The 19,095-nt window shown below is 39.4% G+C and overlaps 2 protein-coding genes across 2 annotated transcripts in view; both read right to left on the minus strand.

The window, feature by feature from the left end:
- Positions 1–19,095, minus strand: part of LOC139735697 (protein still life, isoform SIF type 1-like) — a 161,035-nt gene that overhangs the window by 71,835 nt on the left and 70,105 nt on the right. The window lies entirely within an intron of this gene.
- Positions 2,118–5,956, minus strand: LOC139735694 (zinc finger protein 862-like). Its single transcript, XM_071646441.1, has 2 exons — positions 5,817–5,956; positions 2,118–5,001 (listed from the first exon to the last, which is right to left on the minus strand). The coding sequence occupies exon 2, from the start codon at positions 4,983–4,985 to the stop codon at positions 3,024–3,026; it is 1,962 nt and encodes a 653-aa protein (XP_071502542.1). The 5' UTR covers positions 4,986–5,001; positions 5,817–5,956; the 3' UTR covers positions 2,118–3,023.

The raw sequence follows: 19,095 nt of genomic DNA on the forward strand, positions 1-19,095 counted from the left end.
CCTGTGGTGCATGGATCGAGCTGCGAGCATGATCGTGCCTCGTATCATTCCTAACGTTACAGGCAATACAGCGTACACTGTTACAGGCAGTCTGATTGATGCCTTCTCATTCACGTTCTTACTGTTACTATGTCACTGCATTCGACTGTGTAGCTGTAACTGTTAGTACATTCGGCCTTCCTAACATTAAAGTTCACATAAGAAGCCGATCGCCAAAAACTGGACTGTTTGTGTTTTTGAAAGGCTTATTAACCATACTTTCCTATCTCACATCTTTCAAACCCCTAAAAAGGTTGGTTTTTGAGGAATATGCGTTCAAATTTCGTCAAAATATCGAAGCCTTATTCCCCGTTGAGTCAAGACCCCTAGATTATGATGTCACGTAAGGGTATTCCCTCTTATGTCCACGCAAATGCAGTGCTGTCAAAGCTTTAAAATTGCGTCATATCGCTCTCTTATGATGGATTTTATGTTCTAATTTGTTTAAGAATTATTAGAAAAAAATGTTCTAGTGAACGATTTTTTGATACATCACATAATATTCAGAAAATTTAGAATTTTGAGAGGACTTTTTTAGTTTTATTTTGGTTGGAAAAATAACGTCCCGCGTAAAAGATTAATCCGCGAGTGATGCGACTCTGTACGTGCCAGCGCGCGGTACGGTGCGGACGCCAGATGCTGCCAGCAAAGAGCTACCTCTGTGTGTGTGTGTCACTACGTGTGTGTGTGTATGTGTTGTGTATGATGTGCATATCGAGGCAGGAAACTGGGCTGGTGTCGCTTGCGATAGCTCCTATAGGCCTACAACACGCATCACAGCATAGCACGCACCCTGTACTGTACATATCGGATACAGTCACGCTCACAAATCACGTACGTCTTGCAAAACAACCAGACTAAATTTCTGTCTACTATCATTAGTTTACTTGTGGATTGGTTATGATCTTATCGTTGTTCATTTATATGGCATTTATATTTCGAAAGTGCACTCGCGATGCTCGAGTCACTGGCACTATAAAGCCGAGAAGTCGGTTGTGAATACAATCATGTCCGCTTAGCCAAAGTGCGAACGTAACCATGCTCGCCATGCCGGCTGCCCTGGCTTGCAATCGCGATGCTCTCTCGTCCGCTCGGCTCCCCGAATTTTACCGGCGGGGCTGCCTAGCTGCTGCTAGCTAGCTGCGCCTGCATACATACGCGGGGTTCGTACGTGTTGTAGGGCGCTCAATACGGTACATGTGAATCGAATGTAAACTGAATACCGAGCACGTACGTACGCACGCAGCGCACACAGGGTATGACAACACATAGGGGGAGTGGCTTCTGCGCTTGTTACGCGTATTTTCTAACCGCTGTACGCTCATTATCTGATCGCTGGAGATCCACACGCGAATGCAGCTTTTCGGCGTTGTTTGCAAACATGATTTGGGTCACATTTTCATGCGTGCTCGTAAAAAAATGGGGTGATATTGCTGTGATTTCAAAGTTAAATTTCTCAAGATAGAAACATCATTTCGCCATGAAATTTGAAATATGTCTTAATGAATATGTCTAAAATCGAGACGAGGAGCATCCCCGTCGTTTGCCATTCCATCTCCATCGAAAGGCAGCGGCTCATGACAATAGGGTTGCGGCACCCGTGGCCCTGCCGCTGCTTCCCCGGCTGGATTGACGTCGACAGCACCTTGCTCTCCCACTTCTCCATCGTCCTCTCCCCAGCTTACATCTTCCCAACTTCCATCGTCCTCGTCTATATTCTTGTCCCCTTCTCTGCTTTTGTCGCTTCATTCCTCTTCACTAACGTACTCCTCAAAGTCCATAAAAAGATCACTCTGATAACTCACTGTTCTCGGCCATTTTCGGAAGGAGTGAAAGCTCAAAATTGATCGACGCGAAATTTCGAAACGAACCGCTATGAAAAAGTTACGATGATACAAATGTGAACCGCACGCCAGCGTTGCCAGGTCCCAACGGAACAAAATCACCAAAAGGCCTGTGAAAAATCACCAAAAACCACAAAAAATCACCAAATCTGAGAAAATGTTTTTTCTCGAAGTTTTTTTTTTTAATTGATTTTTTTTTAAGTTTTTTTTTTTATTTTTTAATCTTTTGGCATATAGGATCAATGAACTTCCAAGGGAGTTCAAGCTGTGGGAGCTGCTGCTGCTGCTGTAGGTGTGTATAGATAAAAAAATTAGCGTACGCGCAGGTTTTTGCGCATGTCCTTTTCAGCATCCGAGATTTTGCGAGATATTCAGAGATGGAAAGCATGGTCGACGAGATTCACTTGTTGACGACATGAAGATCTATTAGCCGTGACCAGTGCCGTATATACGGCACTGGCCGTGACTAATTGACATGGTTTGTGAATATTTAGCCAATACGGTCTGGACTTGTATATCTTTTGTGTCTAAACTGAGACTAATCGCGACACAACGATCTCGCGGACTAGATCATGCATTTGGGTGCAAACGCCATCTCAAGTGGGCTAGCTTAGTCTGCATTCAAGGCAGCGGAGGCATTATTCAAAGACTCAGTATACCCACACTAATGCGCGTGTTCATGCGTGTATGGGTGGAAATGAGCTGCTGGCTTGACAGAGGTCTGCGCTCTAACAGTGCTTTTTTTTCTATATCGTTCATAAAAACATACATTGTGTACATTCATTGATCTTGCTCTAGCGATCCACGTCCCACAAGCTTTGCTTTTTAGTGGATCACTATTTTCATATCGAATCTATTTTCCGCACGCCCACGAAGTATCCTCCTCGTATATATATATATAAATATATGTTGTTATATAATTTATCTCGGATACTACATGAATCTTTTGCAAATCCTTAATGTTTGAAAAATATCATTTCATGACATGTATACTTTGTACTATGTTTTGATTTTCGTTGATCGGAAATAAACTATGATTGAATTGAATTGAATTGAATTGAAAAAATACAACCACTTACCTTCATGTTGTAGGGAACGTAACGTACTGATGCGCATCTGTTTACTGCATACACTTGGAAGCTAGTCATAGATGCTTGCATTGAATCTTTTAAGCATTGCTGCAGTGACCTCAAACTTATTACAGCAGCCAAAAGTGGTCTTGGTTAAGACTATGGCTTCTAGAGTTTTAGTCGAAAGCTGGTTGCGATACTTGTTTTTTGCCCATGTCACTATGGAGAAGATGCGTTCGACTGAAGCATTGGAGATGGGACAAGACAGCGCTCCGAGGGCATAAAGTCCTATTGTCCTGTATGGCTTGTGTCGGTCGGAGTTTTCATGATTCAAAATGCCCTTCCAAAAGGACTGGCTGTCATCTGGTATGCTGCCTTTGAAGATCTTCTCTTCCTTCCACAGATGCAAGCGGATCATTCTGTACTGTTCCTCAACCACATCAAGGTCCTCACACAGATGAAGAAGAGGAAGGTCTGAAAAGGCACAACATGACATTTGCGACAGTACATTCTTGGGATGAAGTAATGACAATTTTTGGAATGTCTTCTTGCTCTCAGGTAGCCTCTTTTCTATCTCAGATATGAGACATGCAAGAAAGTCAGCACATCGGGTTCTCACATTGTCTACGATCTGTAGATGGGCAGGCTCCCTCTGCAACCTGACTGCTTCAGCTGTAAATTTGTGACCATAGTCTATGAGATTCAGAGGACGTCTTGCACCAGTACCGTGATCATACACCCGTTCCTTCAATGACTTGTGCTGCATGTCTAACGCATCTGAGAGCCCTTCCGGTGATGCATTTTCAGCCTGGAATTTCTGATTCAGGCGGTCTAGGTTCTCCACAACTGGTGCAAGGAATGTAAAGTACAAGAAATTTGACTTGTCGTCAAACATGTGGAACAGCATCCTCGCTCGGTAACGGACATCTTGCGTGCCTTCGTTCATTGCCATTTGGAAATAGTTTTTCAGAGGATCCCAGTGTTCCCAAATCCTCCGGATGAGCTCCCCCCTGACTAGCCAACGAGTTGTAGACATTTTTTTGAAGGGCATCTTCTTGCTTGCAAGTTCTCCTTCCTCTAGCTCTTCAGCGCAGAATGTGTCATAGAGTGATTTATATGCTTCTCGGCGCAAGAAGCTGTGGCTGAAGAAACTTGGAACTTCACAGAGCATGAATCCCACATTTGAAGGGAGTCCCTCAAATGCCTTCTGTACGCACAATGCGATGGAATGGCATACACATTTCATGAGTGTGCATTTTGGTGCAACCTCTTTTACTCGGCTCCAAACACTGTTGTGTTCTCCGGTCATGTTTGAAGCTCCATCTGTTGCAAGACCTACACAACGGGAGAGGTTCAGATTGTACTCATCTAGAACGGTTTGTAATGCCTTGAAGAGCTGTTCGCCGGTGGCTTCGCAGATCTCTTGAAACCCCAAGAGTACGGTCAGTATTTCCATTTTCTCCTCACTAAAGTATCTTGCAAGGATGGCAAGAACTCTTGTTGATGACACATCTGTACTCTCGTCGATTATCAGAGAAAATGCTTTCTCTGACATATCTTCCTTTACTTGCTCCTTTATGGTAGGAGCAATAACTTGTGTCACAAGTTTTGTACATTTGGTGCGATGTATCGAAATGGACTCTAGAGTGCTACCAGCTGCATACTTTTTGATCGTCTCAGACAAATGATCAATCGAGCTCAGAGGACTATGACAGCATGTCGTAACAGCCAAATGAAGCTCGGCGGCCTTAACAGCATCAGCAGGCTGGATCTTTTTACTGCATGTAGCGAATTTGGTCATTGAACTCCCTGCAATAGCTCTTCTCGCCGCAACGTGGCTTGGGGTATCTTGATGTTTTTTTAAGGAGGCATGATGAGGCTTTAGCTGCTTTCTGCAGTATTTACAGAATGGTAATTTCACATCGTTGTCCATCACAGAAGTAAGCCAGTTAAACTCAGTTTCCCATGAGGTCAAATACTTTCTTGATGCCTCATACTTGGTCTTAGATTTCTTTGCTGGTGGTGTGGCCATACTGAATATGCCTAGTCTGAAAATAGTGCAGAGATAGACAAGGGCAAGGGGCTATTGTAGTAGTAGAAGTATAGCATAGTAATTGCACATATTGGTATTACTTTTCAAAACAAAGATATAAATTAAATATCACAATATTAGATATCACTGTTGACAAGGGTTGATAAATCGCAATTCACTTTTGCTTTACATCTCATTTTTTTTAAATCAGTACACAGAGTAGTTCTAAGGTTTTGTAATTTAATCAGTTGTAATTCTTCATGTTTATGATTAATTTTAATCTGTCCTTGTTCGTTATGTATTACAATTTCAAAAAAGCAACTTACCACCACTGCTGTTTAAGTGCCATCACTTTGAAACTCGAAAGTTATGTGGTCTAGATCCTACTAGAAACATATTCTCATGCAACTCGAGGGAATTGAGGTAGTAGCCTTCTTATCATTCATGTTGTCTCTCTTCTTTTTTTTTCCTGAAGAATTCAAGATTTATGACTGATCAACAGTATTTAGGAGATATTGGATAAAAACCGTTCCTACACTGACAGCATGAATGTCCTCATAGTGGATGAGTGTTGTCAATCAAACACTTCTGCCTAGTAGCAGGCAGCTACCTAGTACTAGTAGATATCTAGTCATCCTTTCCATTTGCATTTGCGTGAATGCACATTGCAGCACCACCGAACACGCACAACCAGCACACAGAATCACAGTCCTACACAGTATACAAGTAGTTGTCATTTGTCAAATATCGATTACAGATCTAACCATGATTTACTCGATGCTATTAGAGTCAGCTTATCATTTACTCGAGTATTTAAGATTTGCAACTCACCAGTATAAGACAGATCTTTCGAGATATCTGGGGAAAGTGGGTAAGGGTTTCAACTACAAGATAACCACAAACTGATATAATTATATCGAACACTCATTATCAGTAGTGAGCTCGCTGGTTTCCAACCAGTACTGCTTCCAACACTGTCCCAACCTCCCTGCTATGACGTAGCCAGCACAGCTGGTGGCCGCGGTTTGTAGCTTTATCAGCAGTAGACAGCTGAGTATGATCCGACAGCAGCGTGGCGACCATTGCATCGGCGCGTGTGCGTGCAGTACACACAGTCACACACATGCATTGCGTACAATGTGCGATGTGTGTTTTGTGTGTGTATAAGATCTGACAGTATACCAAGACAATAACGCACATGTTATGTATCTATGGGAAAGTGTTACGCCATGCTTTCTGGAAAATAGACTAGTTTTCATGGTGATTTTGTTTATTTCTTTCGAAATCACCCGAAAATCCCCAAAAGATAACCAAAAATCACCAAAAGATCACCAGAAATCACCAAATATGGATTTGGTTACCAGGATAAAATTTTGTCACCAAGGGTTTCAAAAAATCACCAAATTTCACTATTTTTGGTTACCAAGATCACCATCTGGCAACACTGCCGCACGCACGTACGTACGTACAATGCATACGATACGAGCTGCGAGGTGATACGTCATACCGACCGACGGCCGACCGGATCTACTTTCGCACCAAAACTATGAGGAGAAAATTGTGATAATTGTGTGAAATTTGGGCTTGTTGCAGATCATAGTAATACAAAATAATTGTTTGAGAAGAAGCAGTTCATGATAATACTATTAAGTGTAGACAAACAGTAAAGAGTTGGTGTCAAAAGTATAAATAGCAGAGATTTCAGACTTTGAAAAAAAATTGACAGAAATTCTTTCCCGATGCCAAATGCTTTTCTACAGAGCATCCGGGGCCCGTGGCTCTAACTACCCTGGCGTGACGTCACAACTTTTGGAGTCCCGTACTGTGGCTGGTTTTCGAGGGGGAGGGAGGGGGATGTTTGGGACTTGCAAATAGCGGATATCTAGATGCTTGCGGGGATTTGAGCCAAACTTTTTGCATAATTGGTCAATTACCAACATATATTTCATCTACAAACGAATTTTACGAACATTTATTCCCTTCATATAGGATCTTTAACGTTAGACTTCTTCGTTGGATAGCTGTGTACCGTGCGTTTTATATAGCGAGCTCGCGAGTTGAGTATGGACACAATACCACGCCACAGCACATTAATGTCTCTGCATACAATAACCAGCTGGTAGCGAACACGTGTTGATGTCGATCAGTCTGTGAGCTGAGATTTCATTGCGCAATTGAGTAGCACGCGGCGCATGGCACTGCTGGGTCCGCGTGGCAACCTGTAGTGCAGGTGTGTGTACCTTGACCCAGGGAGGTGAGAGCAATAGAGTAAAAAGATAAATAAAATAATTATTATAATAAATGAAAAAAATAGAAAGAATTAATGGATGAATAAAGAAATGAAGACTCCGGACAGACGGATCTTTTTATTCCTATGATGCAATTACTTGGGCTGACGTTAGCTTTAGTCCTATTCAACTACAGCTTTACAAACGTTATTTTTTTTATTTTTTTTTATATACATTACATATTTTAACCACGCTCAAACACACACACACACACACACATACACACACACATCCATCCACAAATCTCATTTGGTGTGCATTGCAGAGAAATATCTTTCCTTTCCGACCGTCCCTACCTTTTGTCAAATAACAATGAATATTAAATTACTAGCTAACGGCAGAATTGAGGAGACAGTATTGAACAGGACAGACCAACCCTCTCTTTTCAGTCCAATAATTAGTGTCAGTAAACGCATAAGTGATGAAAGCTAGGCCTATATTCAGTCAAAAATATTTTTTTTAATGAATTCGCAAAGAATTGTGTCTTGTGTAACTACAATGGAGCGTGAGTCGTAACGTTAGCTAACGTTAGCTATCGTTAGTCTGTATAATTCTTTACAGACACGCTCTCTCTCTCTCTCTCTCTCACATTATGTACAGCCACCTAAAGCTCATTAGATGTACACTCTGAGAAATTTCTATCCCTCTCCTGCATCTAACGTTAGCTAACGGAAGTTTGTTGGTTACCCTGTGTCAGATATCAGCGAGCTCGCAGAAACGTTTTTTTTTTTTTTTTTTTAATGAGTATATTGGACAAAGCACTTCTTTTTATCATTGTTCATTAAGTATTGTCAATAAAACGCTTTAGCGATGAAGACTAGGCCTATATTTAGTCAAAAAGGGGAACTTCTAATATGCATTCGCAAAGAAAAAAATAAGTAAAAAAAAAGGATTTTCCGATTTCACGTTGAATATTCAAGATCATGAATAATCGGAAAGAAAAAAAAAACGGCAATATCTCGCTAAGTCAGTTCACGATCCTCGGTGTTACACTATCATAAATACTGTAATTATAAATTCACAAACCTATAAATATAACCCTATTATTATGTAACGTAATAATAGTAGCGTAGTACAATCACTCGGGTTAACGTTAGCTCAGACTAGTCCTCAGAATACGTTTGTGTATACAGTGGATCGTTAGCCCTAACAAAATACTTTGAACGAAGTTTTATCCAGCTTGATCTTTGTAGCGTTTGTGTTGTTGTCGGGAAGGTTCTTGGTACTTTGTTACGTGATTTGTTTGCTTCGGTGTGTTTCTCGAGTGATGATGGTGGTCGTGTTTCTGAATGAAAAAAGGCTAAGGATCGAAGTGGTGGTGATGATTGTGATGCTGGTGTACAACATACGTGGCATACTTATTTCATTTCTCCCTCTTTTACTCTTCTTTCCCCTCCCATGAATGATTAAAAGAAAATACAAACAACCCAACAAAAAGAAGCACACAAACACAACACAAAGAACCAAAGAATAAGGGGAAAACGCAAAGAGATTGTATGCGGTCTCTTCAGATAGAAGAAACTTGACACCCCTCCCCCAACCCTTGTGAAATTTTTTTTCACAAAAGCAGGTGCCGGACCATCAGGTGCCAGACGAAAGAATGCACGCACTGGAGTTCTGGTAATATACAGCGTGTAATTAGCCAGGAAATGTCGATCCAAGAATTAGCTAAGTGAGTTGAGTTAAAAGAATCATTGCAAAAATCACAATTTTAAGCAACATAATGATTTTACTTTTAGAACCTTTCTTTTGGCTCATAGTCGAAATATCAGTCGATTATTATAGTGTACTTAATCGAGTATGCCATAACCGTGATCTGCCATAACCATGATCGCTAAATGCCACGTTGTATTTATCGATCAGATTTATGGTAGACTTTCTGATTTCAGTGAGGTGGAGGGCGGGGGAGAGAACTGGAATACTTAAAGAAAACGATGTTTAAAATCCATGAAATTGAAAAATGAAACAGCCTGAAAATAACGCATGACTATAGCAAACAATTGAAAACAACCCCGCCCCAAAAAGTTTTGCATTCGCTTACACAAAAGCTCTCGTGAAAGATGAAAGCGTACTTTGGCATAAATTATGTCGTAATGTGTTTAGAGCATCTACGCCTTATACGTGGGTGAGTTTACTTTAAGTTTTGAAATGGTAAATATAAAGAAGATTGAAAGTAAGACAGTTAAAAGTAAGTTTCCGCGTCGACAGTAAACCTTTCTAACTTATACAGAATATACCTCAATGTACATGTTGTATACTTTTTTTAAGTGGAGACGTAGCAAATAATCAGATGGTGAATGGATATTTCGTATCTGTTAAATCACGCGAGCGTTGGTAAACGAATTGCAGTTACTTGAGCTAGTATAATTTCTGTCTCTTCATAATCCAGAAATGAGCTATCAAGTCATGTAACTCATGCCTTACTTTCGAAGCAAAATCTAGTTGTCAACGACCTGTGTGAGGATGTCTCTTTCAGTCCGACTTCTGCTGTTTTTTGTCTAGGCTGGACCATTGTCCGATGTTGAAGCGATGCGTGAAAATTCTCCTTTTAAATCGGCAGACCTTTTTTGTGCAAGGGCTTTTGTTTTGTTTCTTTTAACGTCCGAACGTAATTAGCTGGCCCAGTTAATGCAGGTAGTTATGACTCTTTCGACTCTGAAAATATATATGTCTTTTTGGAGCGCAGAAAATTCTTTTTGTTCAGACAATAACTACTTTTGCGGATGTGCATCATCCGTCGTTCGTACGATGATTATTTTTTTTCCACACGTTGCGCCTGTGTAATACTAGTAAACTCAACGAGAAGTGGCCTATAGGCGGAGGATGCAGCTATTATTTGCTGCTACGCTATGTACATCTAATACGGCGAGACTTATCTTTGCTGAGCCACACGTCTGATGCGGCGAGACTACGAAGTACGAACAGTGAAAGTGGATCAGGATGCTTCGCTCGCGTCTACTGTTCGTAGTCTCGCCGCATCAGAATTATTGCTCTGCAAAGACAGTCTCGCCACATCAGCTGGTCAGAGTTATAAACAGCATAGACAATATAGCAGAGGTGGCCATGTCTTTAAAATGTAAAACGTTATATTTTGGGGTAACGTGTAAACAATGTGGATGTGTGAGTGTGTGTGTGTGGGGGGGGGGGGGTGGGTCAATAAATAACAGTGCAATCTTCTTTCTTCATCATGATAGGTATAACAAAAATATGCAGTGTAATGTACATTATGACTGTGATAACGCATTTCTTCGCTTCATCTCCGCAACGCTTGCAACAACACGAGATTGAACCATCCGATGTTGTGCGTGTGATAAACGATGAAACTCTAAATCTTTTCGTGATATTCAAGGGGGGGGGGGCGACGCTTTTAGACATGTTCATCAGCGAGAATATAGGCGCGCGGAATGTCAAAACAGGGAGGTAGTTTCAATGTTAGTTTGGCAAAGTTGTATTGTCTTCATGTCTTTTCTTACATTCATAAACATTTACATGTAGTTTGTCGTGATGTTCAATTACTTTTTAAATGAACAAGCACAGCAGAAATCAAACTTAAATGTACAATGTATTTCCGTATTGCCTTTCTTGTAATTCATTTAATTACTGCATGTAATGGCATGATTTGGCGAGATTCAAAGGTGTCTTTCCTTGTCAATCAACGCTGATATCGCGTACCAAGATCATCCAAAGTCAAAAATCTTAGTTGCGAGCCGTGATAAAGGCCTACCTCCTTGGATTTCCATTAAAAGAAGACGCTAAATCTTGCACATTGATTAAAGGTCTGCCGATTTCAAAAGAGTCACATAGCTGGTAACTCCCTGCATCAACTGGGCCAGCTAATTACGTTCGGACTTTAACAGAAACAAAACCAAAGTCCTTGTATACAAGAAACAAAAACAACAACAAAAGCCTGCCGGTTTCAAAGGAGAATTTTCTCGCATCGCCCGATCAACGATAATGGTTTAGCATTTTCGACAAAAACACACGACAAAAGACGGATTGAAAGCACATTCCTCACACAGGTCCTTGACAACTATACGAACTAGATTTTGCTTCGAAAGTACAATTGTATAGGTATGGGTTACAGGACTTGATACCTCATTTCTGGAAATGAACTATGGACAGACAGAAATTATACTCGTTGTAAATTGTAATCTGTTCGCTCACGCTCGCGTTATTCAACAGATAAAGATGAAAATCCATCTCAGTATATTTTATTAGGCCTACTGTTATCATTAATTCCCATGAAATATCTTAGACTAATCCAATCAAAATTCTACCTACAAACATTATATAACCCTAACCCAAGTCCAAATCATCATATCAAAATTAAATCTAAAGCCCTACAGTCTTAACATAATCCGGCGCAACTGTTGCAGGAGCAAATGTTGTGTCACCAACATCTAGAATAAGCTGAAAAGGTTTACGTGTCGATGCGCCAACTTTATGACTGTCTTAATACATTGTAACTTTCTCTTGGTTTTCTAAACTGAAGAGTATTCATATTAGACCACGCAAGATTAATTATGAATATATATATATAAAACATCCGAGTGAAAATATTTGCTCATTATATATATATATATATATATATATATATATATATATATATATATATATATACTGTTATATATCAACATGACTGTAGTCTCAATGATGTCTATCATTACCGATTACCGATAAAAACGGTAACGTTTCATTCTCTCTATAATGTGTATCTCACTTTGCTATATACTATAAGCATATATACGTTCTAAAAACTTACATCCCATGTTCATCATCCCTGGATCGTAACAGGTGGCATCCATTGTCACACTCTCTTCCTGCCATTGAGAAGCTCTATAGCAAGTCATTAAGACAATCCTTTGTTCGTTGCCCCTCCCGCTTGCCGAGGTTTTTATTGTTCGTCAACAAACGATCGCCGCGATTCAAATTGTCTTCATCGTGCATCTCGAAGTGGCATCATCATTGCGTGATCGGAGACAATGAGGTCTTAATCTTTTACAGGCGGATGGTTTCAAGGGACGCCTTGAATTCTTTCATGGATAGGAGATTGGTCCTGAATAGAACCTTCTCTATCTCAACGTTTCGGTAAGCATGTCCTTATTAACCTTCTTTTAAATTTGCCGAAACAACCTGTAACCGGGACAGACACTCAGTTCTGTCTCTCTACTTTAACGTTAGCTACAAACGTTATCTATTGTGGTTTTGTTTTCCATACATGTCATTATGCTTAAGAAAAAAAAAAAGGCGTAATGAAATGAAAGTGATGCTAATATATAATTCTGTTAGTGTGAATGAACTTTTGAACGTGTCTAAGTTGTTTTTTTTTTAATATGGTATACTCCAGACCAAAAAACCACAATGTTTACTCTTCATCTTCGTAACCAGCATGATACAGCGTATTCACGAGACCTCGCAAAAATTATAACGGCAACAGACCCCGTATTCTCTCATGTCATATCCCTATAACATTGAAGCGTGTCAACTTCTTCTGAGCATGCACAGTAACAAAATGATTTTTACAAGTATCATCGTTGGCATTTTGCGATTTTGTCTACTTTTATGCCTTAAACCAAAACCTCGTAAAGCGAATGTAATTGCAGAATAAAACCAATATAACAACAAGACTCGCTGTATACCCGGTACATACAATGCAGTTCTGTCTCTTTAACGTTAGCTAACGTTAGCTAATGTTGTTGTTTTTTTTTATACATGCCATTAACTATAAAAGGCCAAAGGAAATTAAAGTGATGCTAAACGTGTGTTGGTTACATGTGCATACAAAAATCAGACCAAAGTTCACAATCTTTACGCTTCATCTCGTATTCAACACGATATTCACGAAATCTTGTTTTGTCTACTTTTATGCATGATACCAAAATCTTGTGAAGCGAATGTAGTTACAGAATACAGACCATTGATAACACAGAGAAAATTCGCTGGGTACCCGGTAGACGTGCATGCAGTTCTGTCTCACTAATCTAACGTTTATAGCTATAACGTTAGCTATTGTGTTTTTTGTTTATCATACGTTTTTCTATGTTTAGGAGAAAAGGCAATATGAAATTAAAAGGGATGCTGATTATGTGTGTACAAATATAAGACCAAAGTTCACAATCTTTACGCTTCATTTTCGTGTCCAACACGATATTCATGGAACCTCGCAAAAATAATGGCAACTCACCTCGTATACTCTCTACTCTCAAGCACTAACGTTAGCTAACCCTATACTGATGCTGTCAACTTGTTCTATAACAGCATGCATAAAAGTAAACAAAAATCGCAAAATGCCAATTTTGGTACTTGTAAAAATATTTCATTTTGCGTGCTCTCATAGAACAAGTTGGCACGCTTCAGTATAACGTTAACATTAGCTAACGTTAGTGCTTGAGAGTAGAGAATACGGATTGAGTTGCCATAATTTTTGCGAGGTTCCGTGAATATCGTGTTGGACACGAAGATGAAGCGTAAAGATTGTGAACTTTGGTCTTATATTAATTTTGTACACAAATATAAATTACTCACGTTCAAACGTTCATTAAGAGAATATTACGATCCCTTTAATTTCATTTTGCCTTTTCTCTTAAACATAGGTAATTGCATGTATGAAAAACAAAAACCACAATGGCTAACGTTAGTTAGCTAACGTTAGATTAGTGGGACCAGAACTGCACGTCTCTACCGGATACCCAGCAAATTTTCTCTTTGGTATCAATGGTCTGTATTCTGCAATTACATTTGCTTCAAAATGTTTTGGTATCATGCATAGAAGTAGACAAAATCGCAAAATGCGAATGTTGATACTTGTAAGAATATTTCATTATGTATATGCTCTAGAACGAATTGACATGCTTCAGTATCAAAATTAACGTTTGCTAACGTTAGTGCAGAACTGCCTGAGAGTAGAGAATAACGTTAGCTAACGTTAGCTAACGTTAGTTTTTGCTTTTCTTACATGGCATTGCCATTAACTGAGTTTAAGAGAAGAAGACAAAATGAAATTAAAGTGATGCTATAATGAATCATTATGTCGATGAAGGTTTGAACGTGTGGAGTTATAAGTAAGTACAAATATCAATCTAAGACCAATGTTCACAATCTTTGCACTTCATCCGCGTATCGAACGCGATGTGCACGGAACTTCTAGAATCGAAAATAATGGCAACACAACCGTATTCTCCAGTCTCAAGCACGATGAAGCGTGTCAATTGCATGTAGCATGCATAATGAAATATTTTACAACTATCAACATTTGAATTTTGTTATTTTTCTACTTTAATGTATGATACCAAAACCTCGTAGCGAATGCAATTGCAGAATAAAACCCACTGAATTCGGCCTACACAGAGAAAAACTCGCTGGCTACCCGGTAGACATGTAGTTTTGTCTCTCTAACGTTAGCTGATTTGGTTTTTGTATTTCATACATGCCGTTTACTGTTTAATAGAAAAAGGAAAATGAACGTTTTTTTTTTCTCGGTATAGGTATAAACATAACTATTTGCAATTAAAAGTGAGTCTTTATAATATTCAGTCATTCTACCGTAGCATATAAATAAACTGCAAGATTAACAGCGTATTGAACATGCTAGGCACGTTTACTGTCAAGTTACACCCGGTACCCGCGCGCATAAATAAATGTCATACTGTTATAATTATATTTCTTCGGAAAACCTGCAAATAATGTCCTGTAAATACTCAGTATAAACACTTTTGATAGCTTGGCGATCGTAAAGAGAGAAAAAAAATAAAGTGTTGGTGCACATTGAGAGGTATAGAATTCATTTCAAAATTACGGGACCGACGCTCATCCACGCTTCGATATCTTCTCAGCAGAGAGAGAGAAAAAAAAAATGCCTTAGCTAAACATAAATGCTTGCCGATCTCACAATGAAGATCGGAAACGACATCGAAATAAAAAAAAAGACAGGGAAATGTCCAAAAAAAAAAAAATTAAATACTCGGATCACCTAATAAAATGGCGATACACTCGATCGGTCTGCCCGGCGAACCGCCGCTTTTCACCCCAAGTATCGGTTAGGCCTCACATTAGTTCTAACATTAGGCCTAACATTGTACTGTCATGCTGAAAGTACAGTTCGATTTGATTTTAACGAAAGTAAGTAAGCAGTGTATGATGTTTTCTTTCTCTGGTGCATTGTACATTCTTTACGAATGTACTGTTTCTGCTGAAAGTACAGCTTGGTTTGATTTCATTATAATTATGTCATGCTAAATCGTGGATTTTGTAATACATGTGATTTGATTTGTTGTGAAATTGTTTTGAATATGGAATCAGTAACAGATTATGGGAAAAAATCAGTCCTATACAAACGTTGATAATGTTTTTCAGTACACGGAACGCTACTTTATATCACGGAGGTCGCTGGGCTACCGAAATACATTGACATTGTATCAGCATTATCCTGGTTGGGGATATTTTCCGTGGGCATCACTGGTACGTCTGGCTTCACGGAACCCCCTCCAAATTACATAATGATACAAACTGAAGGCTAAGTACATTGTACAACAGGTGGGATGCTCTAGCACGGAAACCGATTCGCCCGTAATCAGTTACTAGTTCAGAAGCGCCGCACGTGCGCGTGACTACACGACACACACATGCTGTTGGCAGAGCTAGTACTTGGTACAGGTAGGTGGAAGTATGTGGGAAGGGGATTTCCTGCACTCAACACGTTATACATTATGAACATTTCACTGTCAAGATAGATCGTTGAGTGTACGATTTATTGTACCGGTACTGTATCTGTATGCATCGTGAGTTTGCAAACAGTGTCGACGAGCGCGAGCTGGTAGCTGTGTTTTCCATGAAAACTACACCCAAATCTTCGCTTTTTCGAACAGTCGGTGAGCGTGATTGCCGATGTGTTTATGAGATAATACATACAATGTAATAAGATTAATTTTGCCGATCTATCACGTCCGTATAGTCAGTGTAGGGACAGTGGTGCATCCCGCTACGCAGCGTTGTAAATTATGTCGGCCTTCCGTGTGTCTCGATCTCCGATCCGGAGCTCGGAGGAGGACCGTAATACTGAACAGTAAAATAAAACTCCGAACAGACGAAATTCTCCGTCTAACGTTAGCCCTCACTACTCCTACATTATGAGCAAACGTTAGTTGATATCGATAGCTAACGTTAGCTATCGATAGCTAACGTTAGTCAGCTAACGTTAGTTATCGATAGCTAACGTTAGCTGACTTCCCGGCGGCTCCGTTAGCTAACGTTAGCTAACGATAATCTCCGTTAGCTAACGTTAGAAGTGAAACTTTATTGTGACGGATACTGTAAGTTCGTTGATTATCGCATCTATATGAAGCAAAACTCAGAGTGGGGACTCCCCACAGCTTGTGGATAGAGCATAAACCCTTAAATACAAGCATATGTCTTGTGGTTTTAATCATCGACTAATCTTTAAAGTACTAACTTTCGAGTTCGTCTACATGGGGCTAAACTATGGGCTTTCTCTTTAAGCGCAGAAAGGTTGTATGTACGTTACTAATGTGAATGAAAAATGAGGACTTTCACACGGCAGACAGAGGGGGAAAGAGAGAGAGGAGAGAGAGAATGGGGGTCTGCATCAAGCCAATGTAGGACTTTCTCGCTGTAAAAGGTGTGACCTATATTTCTGCAATCTGTCAAAATACCTTTTCCGCTCCAAACATTTTTCATCTGAAAAACCTTCGCACTATATGCAGAGGTTATGGAGCAAAACTTGGAAAATACTCTTTGCCAGGTATATTTCACAGTTCTTTCATTTCCATAACGTTCAGGAGTTGACTGATTCACAAAATTAATGACTGATGAAAATATTTCTTGCCATTATACAAATGTGCTGTATCTGGTGTCTCCTATGTGGAAATTCCTTAACTTTTGTCCAGAAAAGGGGAAATACCTTTTATTCCCATTTTGTCATTATGGTTCTTAATCACAAATTCCACCACTTGTGGAGTCTAACTTTGCGGAATATATAATATGGTATATTCAGTAATACCATGTATTGCTTTGCTGTTATTATTTTTGTTGCTGTTCATCTATCATAATCTCTCTATCATATTCATCCTATGCAGCTGATGACACCTACTCAAGTCATTTTTATGATGTTGATATATCATTTAAGAAAAAAATAGGGTAACTTGTTATTCTGGATCAATCTCTTACAAACTAAATGGCCCATCAAATCATACAGTAATATCGCTGCAGAAATTATCATCTTGTCATCATCAAATAGCCACCCTAATATTCTCTCCGTATATATTGAATTGGAGAAAATTTTGGGGGAAATTAAGTTCATTAAACATGTACAAATCTTTTTTAAAATGCACAAAAAAAAAATGCCAGTTTAAGAGAAACAGAAACTTCATTTTTTTTTATGTTGCCAATTTAAGAATCAGATATGAATTTGATAGTGCTCAATAAAAAAGGCTTCTGAAAATTCTGTAAGAGAGATAAGCAACTATAACAAAACACTACAGGGCTCCAATGAAAGGTAATTTTCACTGTGCCTCATGAGATGCTACAATAGGAAAAATCACAATGAAAAAAGATTCAGAAATATTAAAAAAAACAATGAAAAGTGATTTCTGGCAGTTGATGGGTTAAGTAGTCTAGCCTTGAATTGAATATGTAAAATTAGATAAATGGTAATGGTGTTTCATTGAGATATATTCATGTCTTGCAGTCAAAAGACTCAATTGCACAGAGGAATTATTTTATCATTTCACAGTTTTGATCTCAAAATACTCCAAAATGCCTCATTATCATGGAAAATCGTGTCAGCGCGACAAGTTTTGTGGTAGAGACTTTCGATAATGACAAGCAAATTCCAAATCGTAGAAGATGAATTTTGAGCCCTTCTGAGAACATGCACCCTTTCACTCACAATTAGAATTGCATATTGTTCAAGATGTATACTTGGAAAAAATATTGACAGCGCAGCCGTTGACTGAAAGAATCGGGTGATCAACAAGTCTATTTCAAGTCGTTCTTGTTTTTGTACACTCTTTAAAATTTACATTAAGAAACCCTAATGAATAAAAATTGCAGCGACATTAACTTTTAAAATTTTGCAGATGGCACGTCTCAAGTATATTGTACAAATAGAACAAACATAATACTCAGAGTATTGGTACACTTTAAAAACATACTGTCCCATAGATATTCAAAAGCATATTGTAGACATGTATACAGATGTATAAATTACCTTGACAACCGAAACTCAGCTTTGATTAGATGCAATGCTAACACAGTGTTGTGTAGACTATCTTTGCTATCAAACTCCAGGAAGGAAATGTGCATTTAGCAGACTTAGGGGAAAGGAGGAGTTCACGCGCTACGCATTATTCGGTCAAATTTTTTTGGAGGGAAATTCAGGGGTGGTATCTAAACCCCAATGCTCACTGGATAACTCCAAACGATTTGACCTTGCAGGCGGGGAAGAGATAACACTTAAGATCAGAGAGCAATGCGGGTGTAATAGCTCAGATAGAGGGCGAGCTTTAAGTTCCGACACCACAGAGATTGAAATCGGAGACGGGGAAAGCCCCTGGGGATCTCAGGAGATAGGATCCACATAGAAGGGAAAAGGGAGGAGGGGTTTTACGGAAAGGCGGAAATAACGGCTCGGTCGACACTCCGATGACTCCGTTCCATCATTTTCCAACAAGATACTTCGAGCCTCAAAAGGCACAGTCAAGAGAAAAAAATTAATGGGAAAAGATCAGACGGGTCTGAGAAGACCAAGGCAAATCCTGCTCAGTTTTCACAAGGTGATTCTCTCTTCTTACCGTTATCAGAGGGAG

The sequence above is a fragment of the Diadema antillarum genome, unplaced genomic scaffold (assembly GCF_040938485.1).
Source record: "Diadema antillarum isolate AM-2024a unplaced genomic scaffold, OU_Dant_1.0 seq00000592_RagTag, whole genome shotgun sequence".
NCBI lineage: Eukaryota > Metazoa > Echinodermata > Echinoidea > Diadematoida > Diadematidae > Diadema > Diadema antillarum.

Coding starts and splice junctions, on each gene's coding strand:
- LOC139735694 (XM_071646441.1), bottom strand. CDS start 4,985: ATGGCCACACCACCAGCAAAGAAATCTAAGACCAAGTATGAGGCATCA.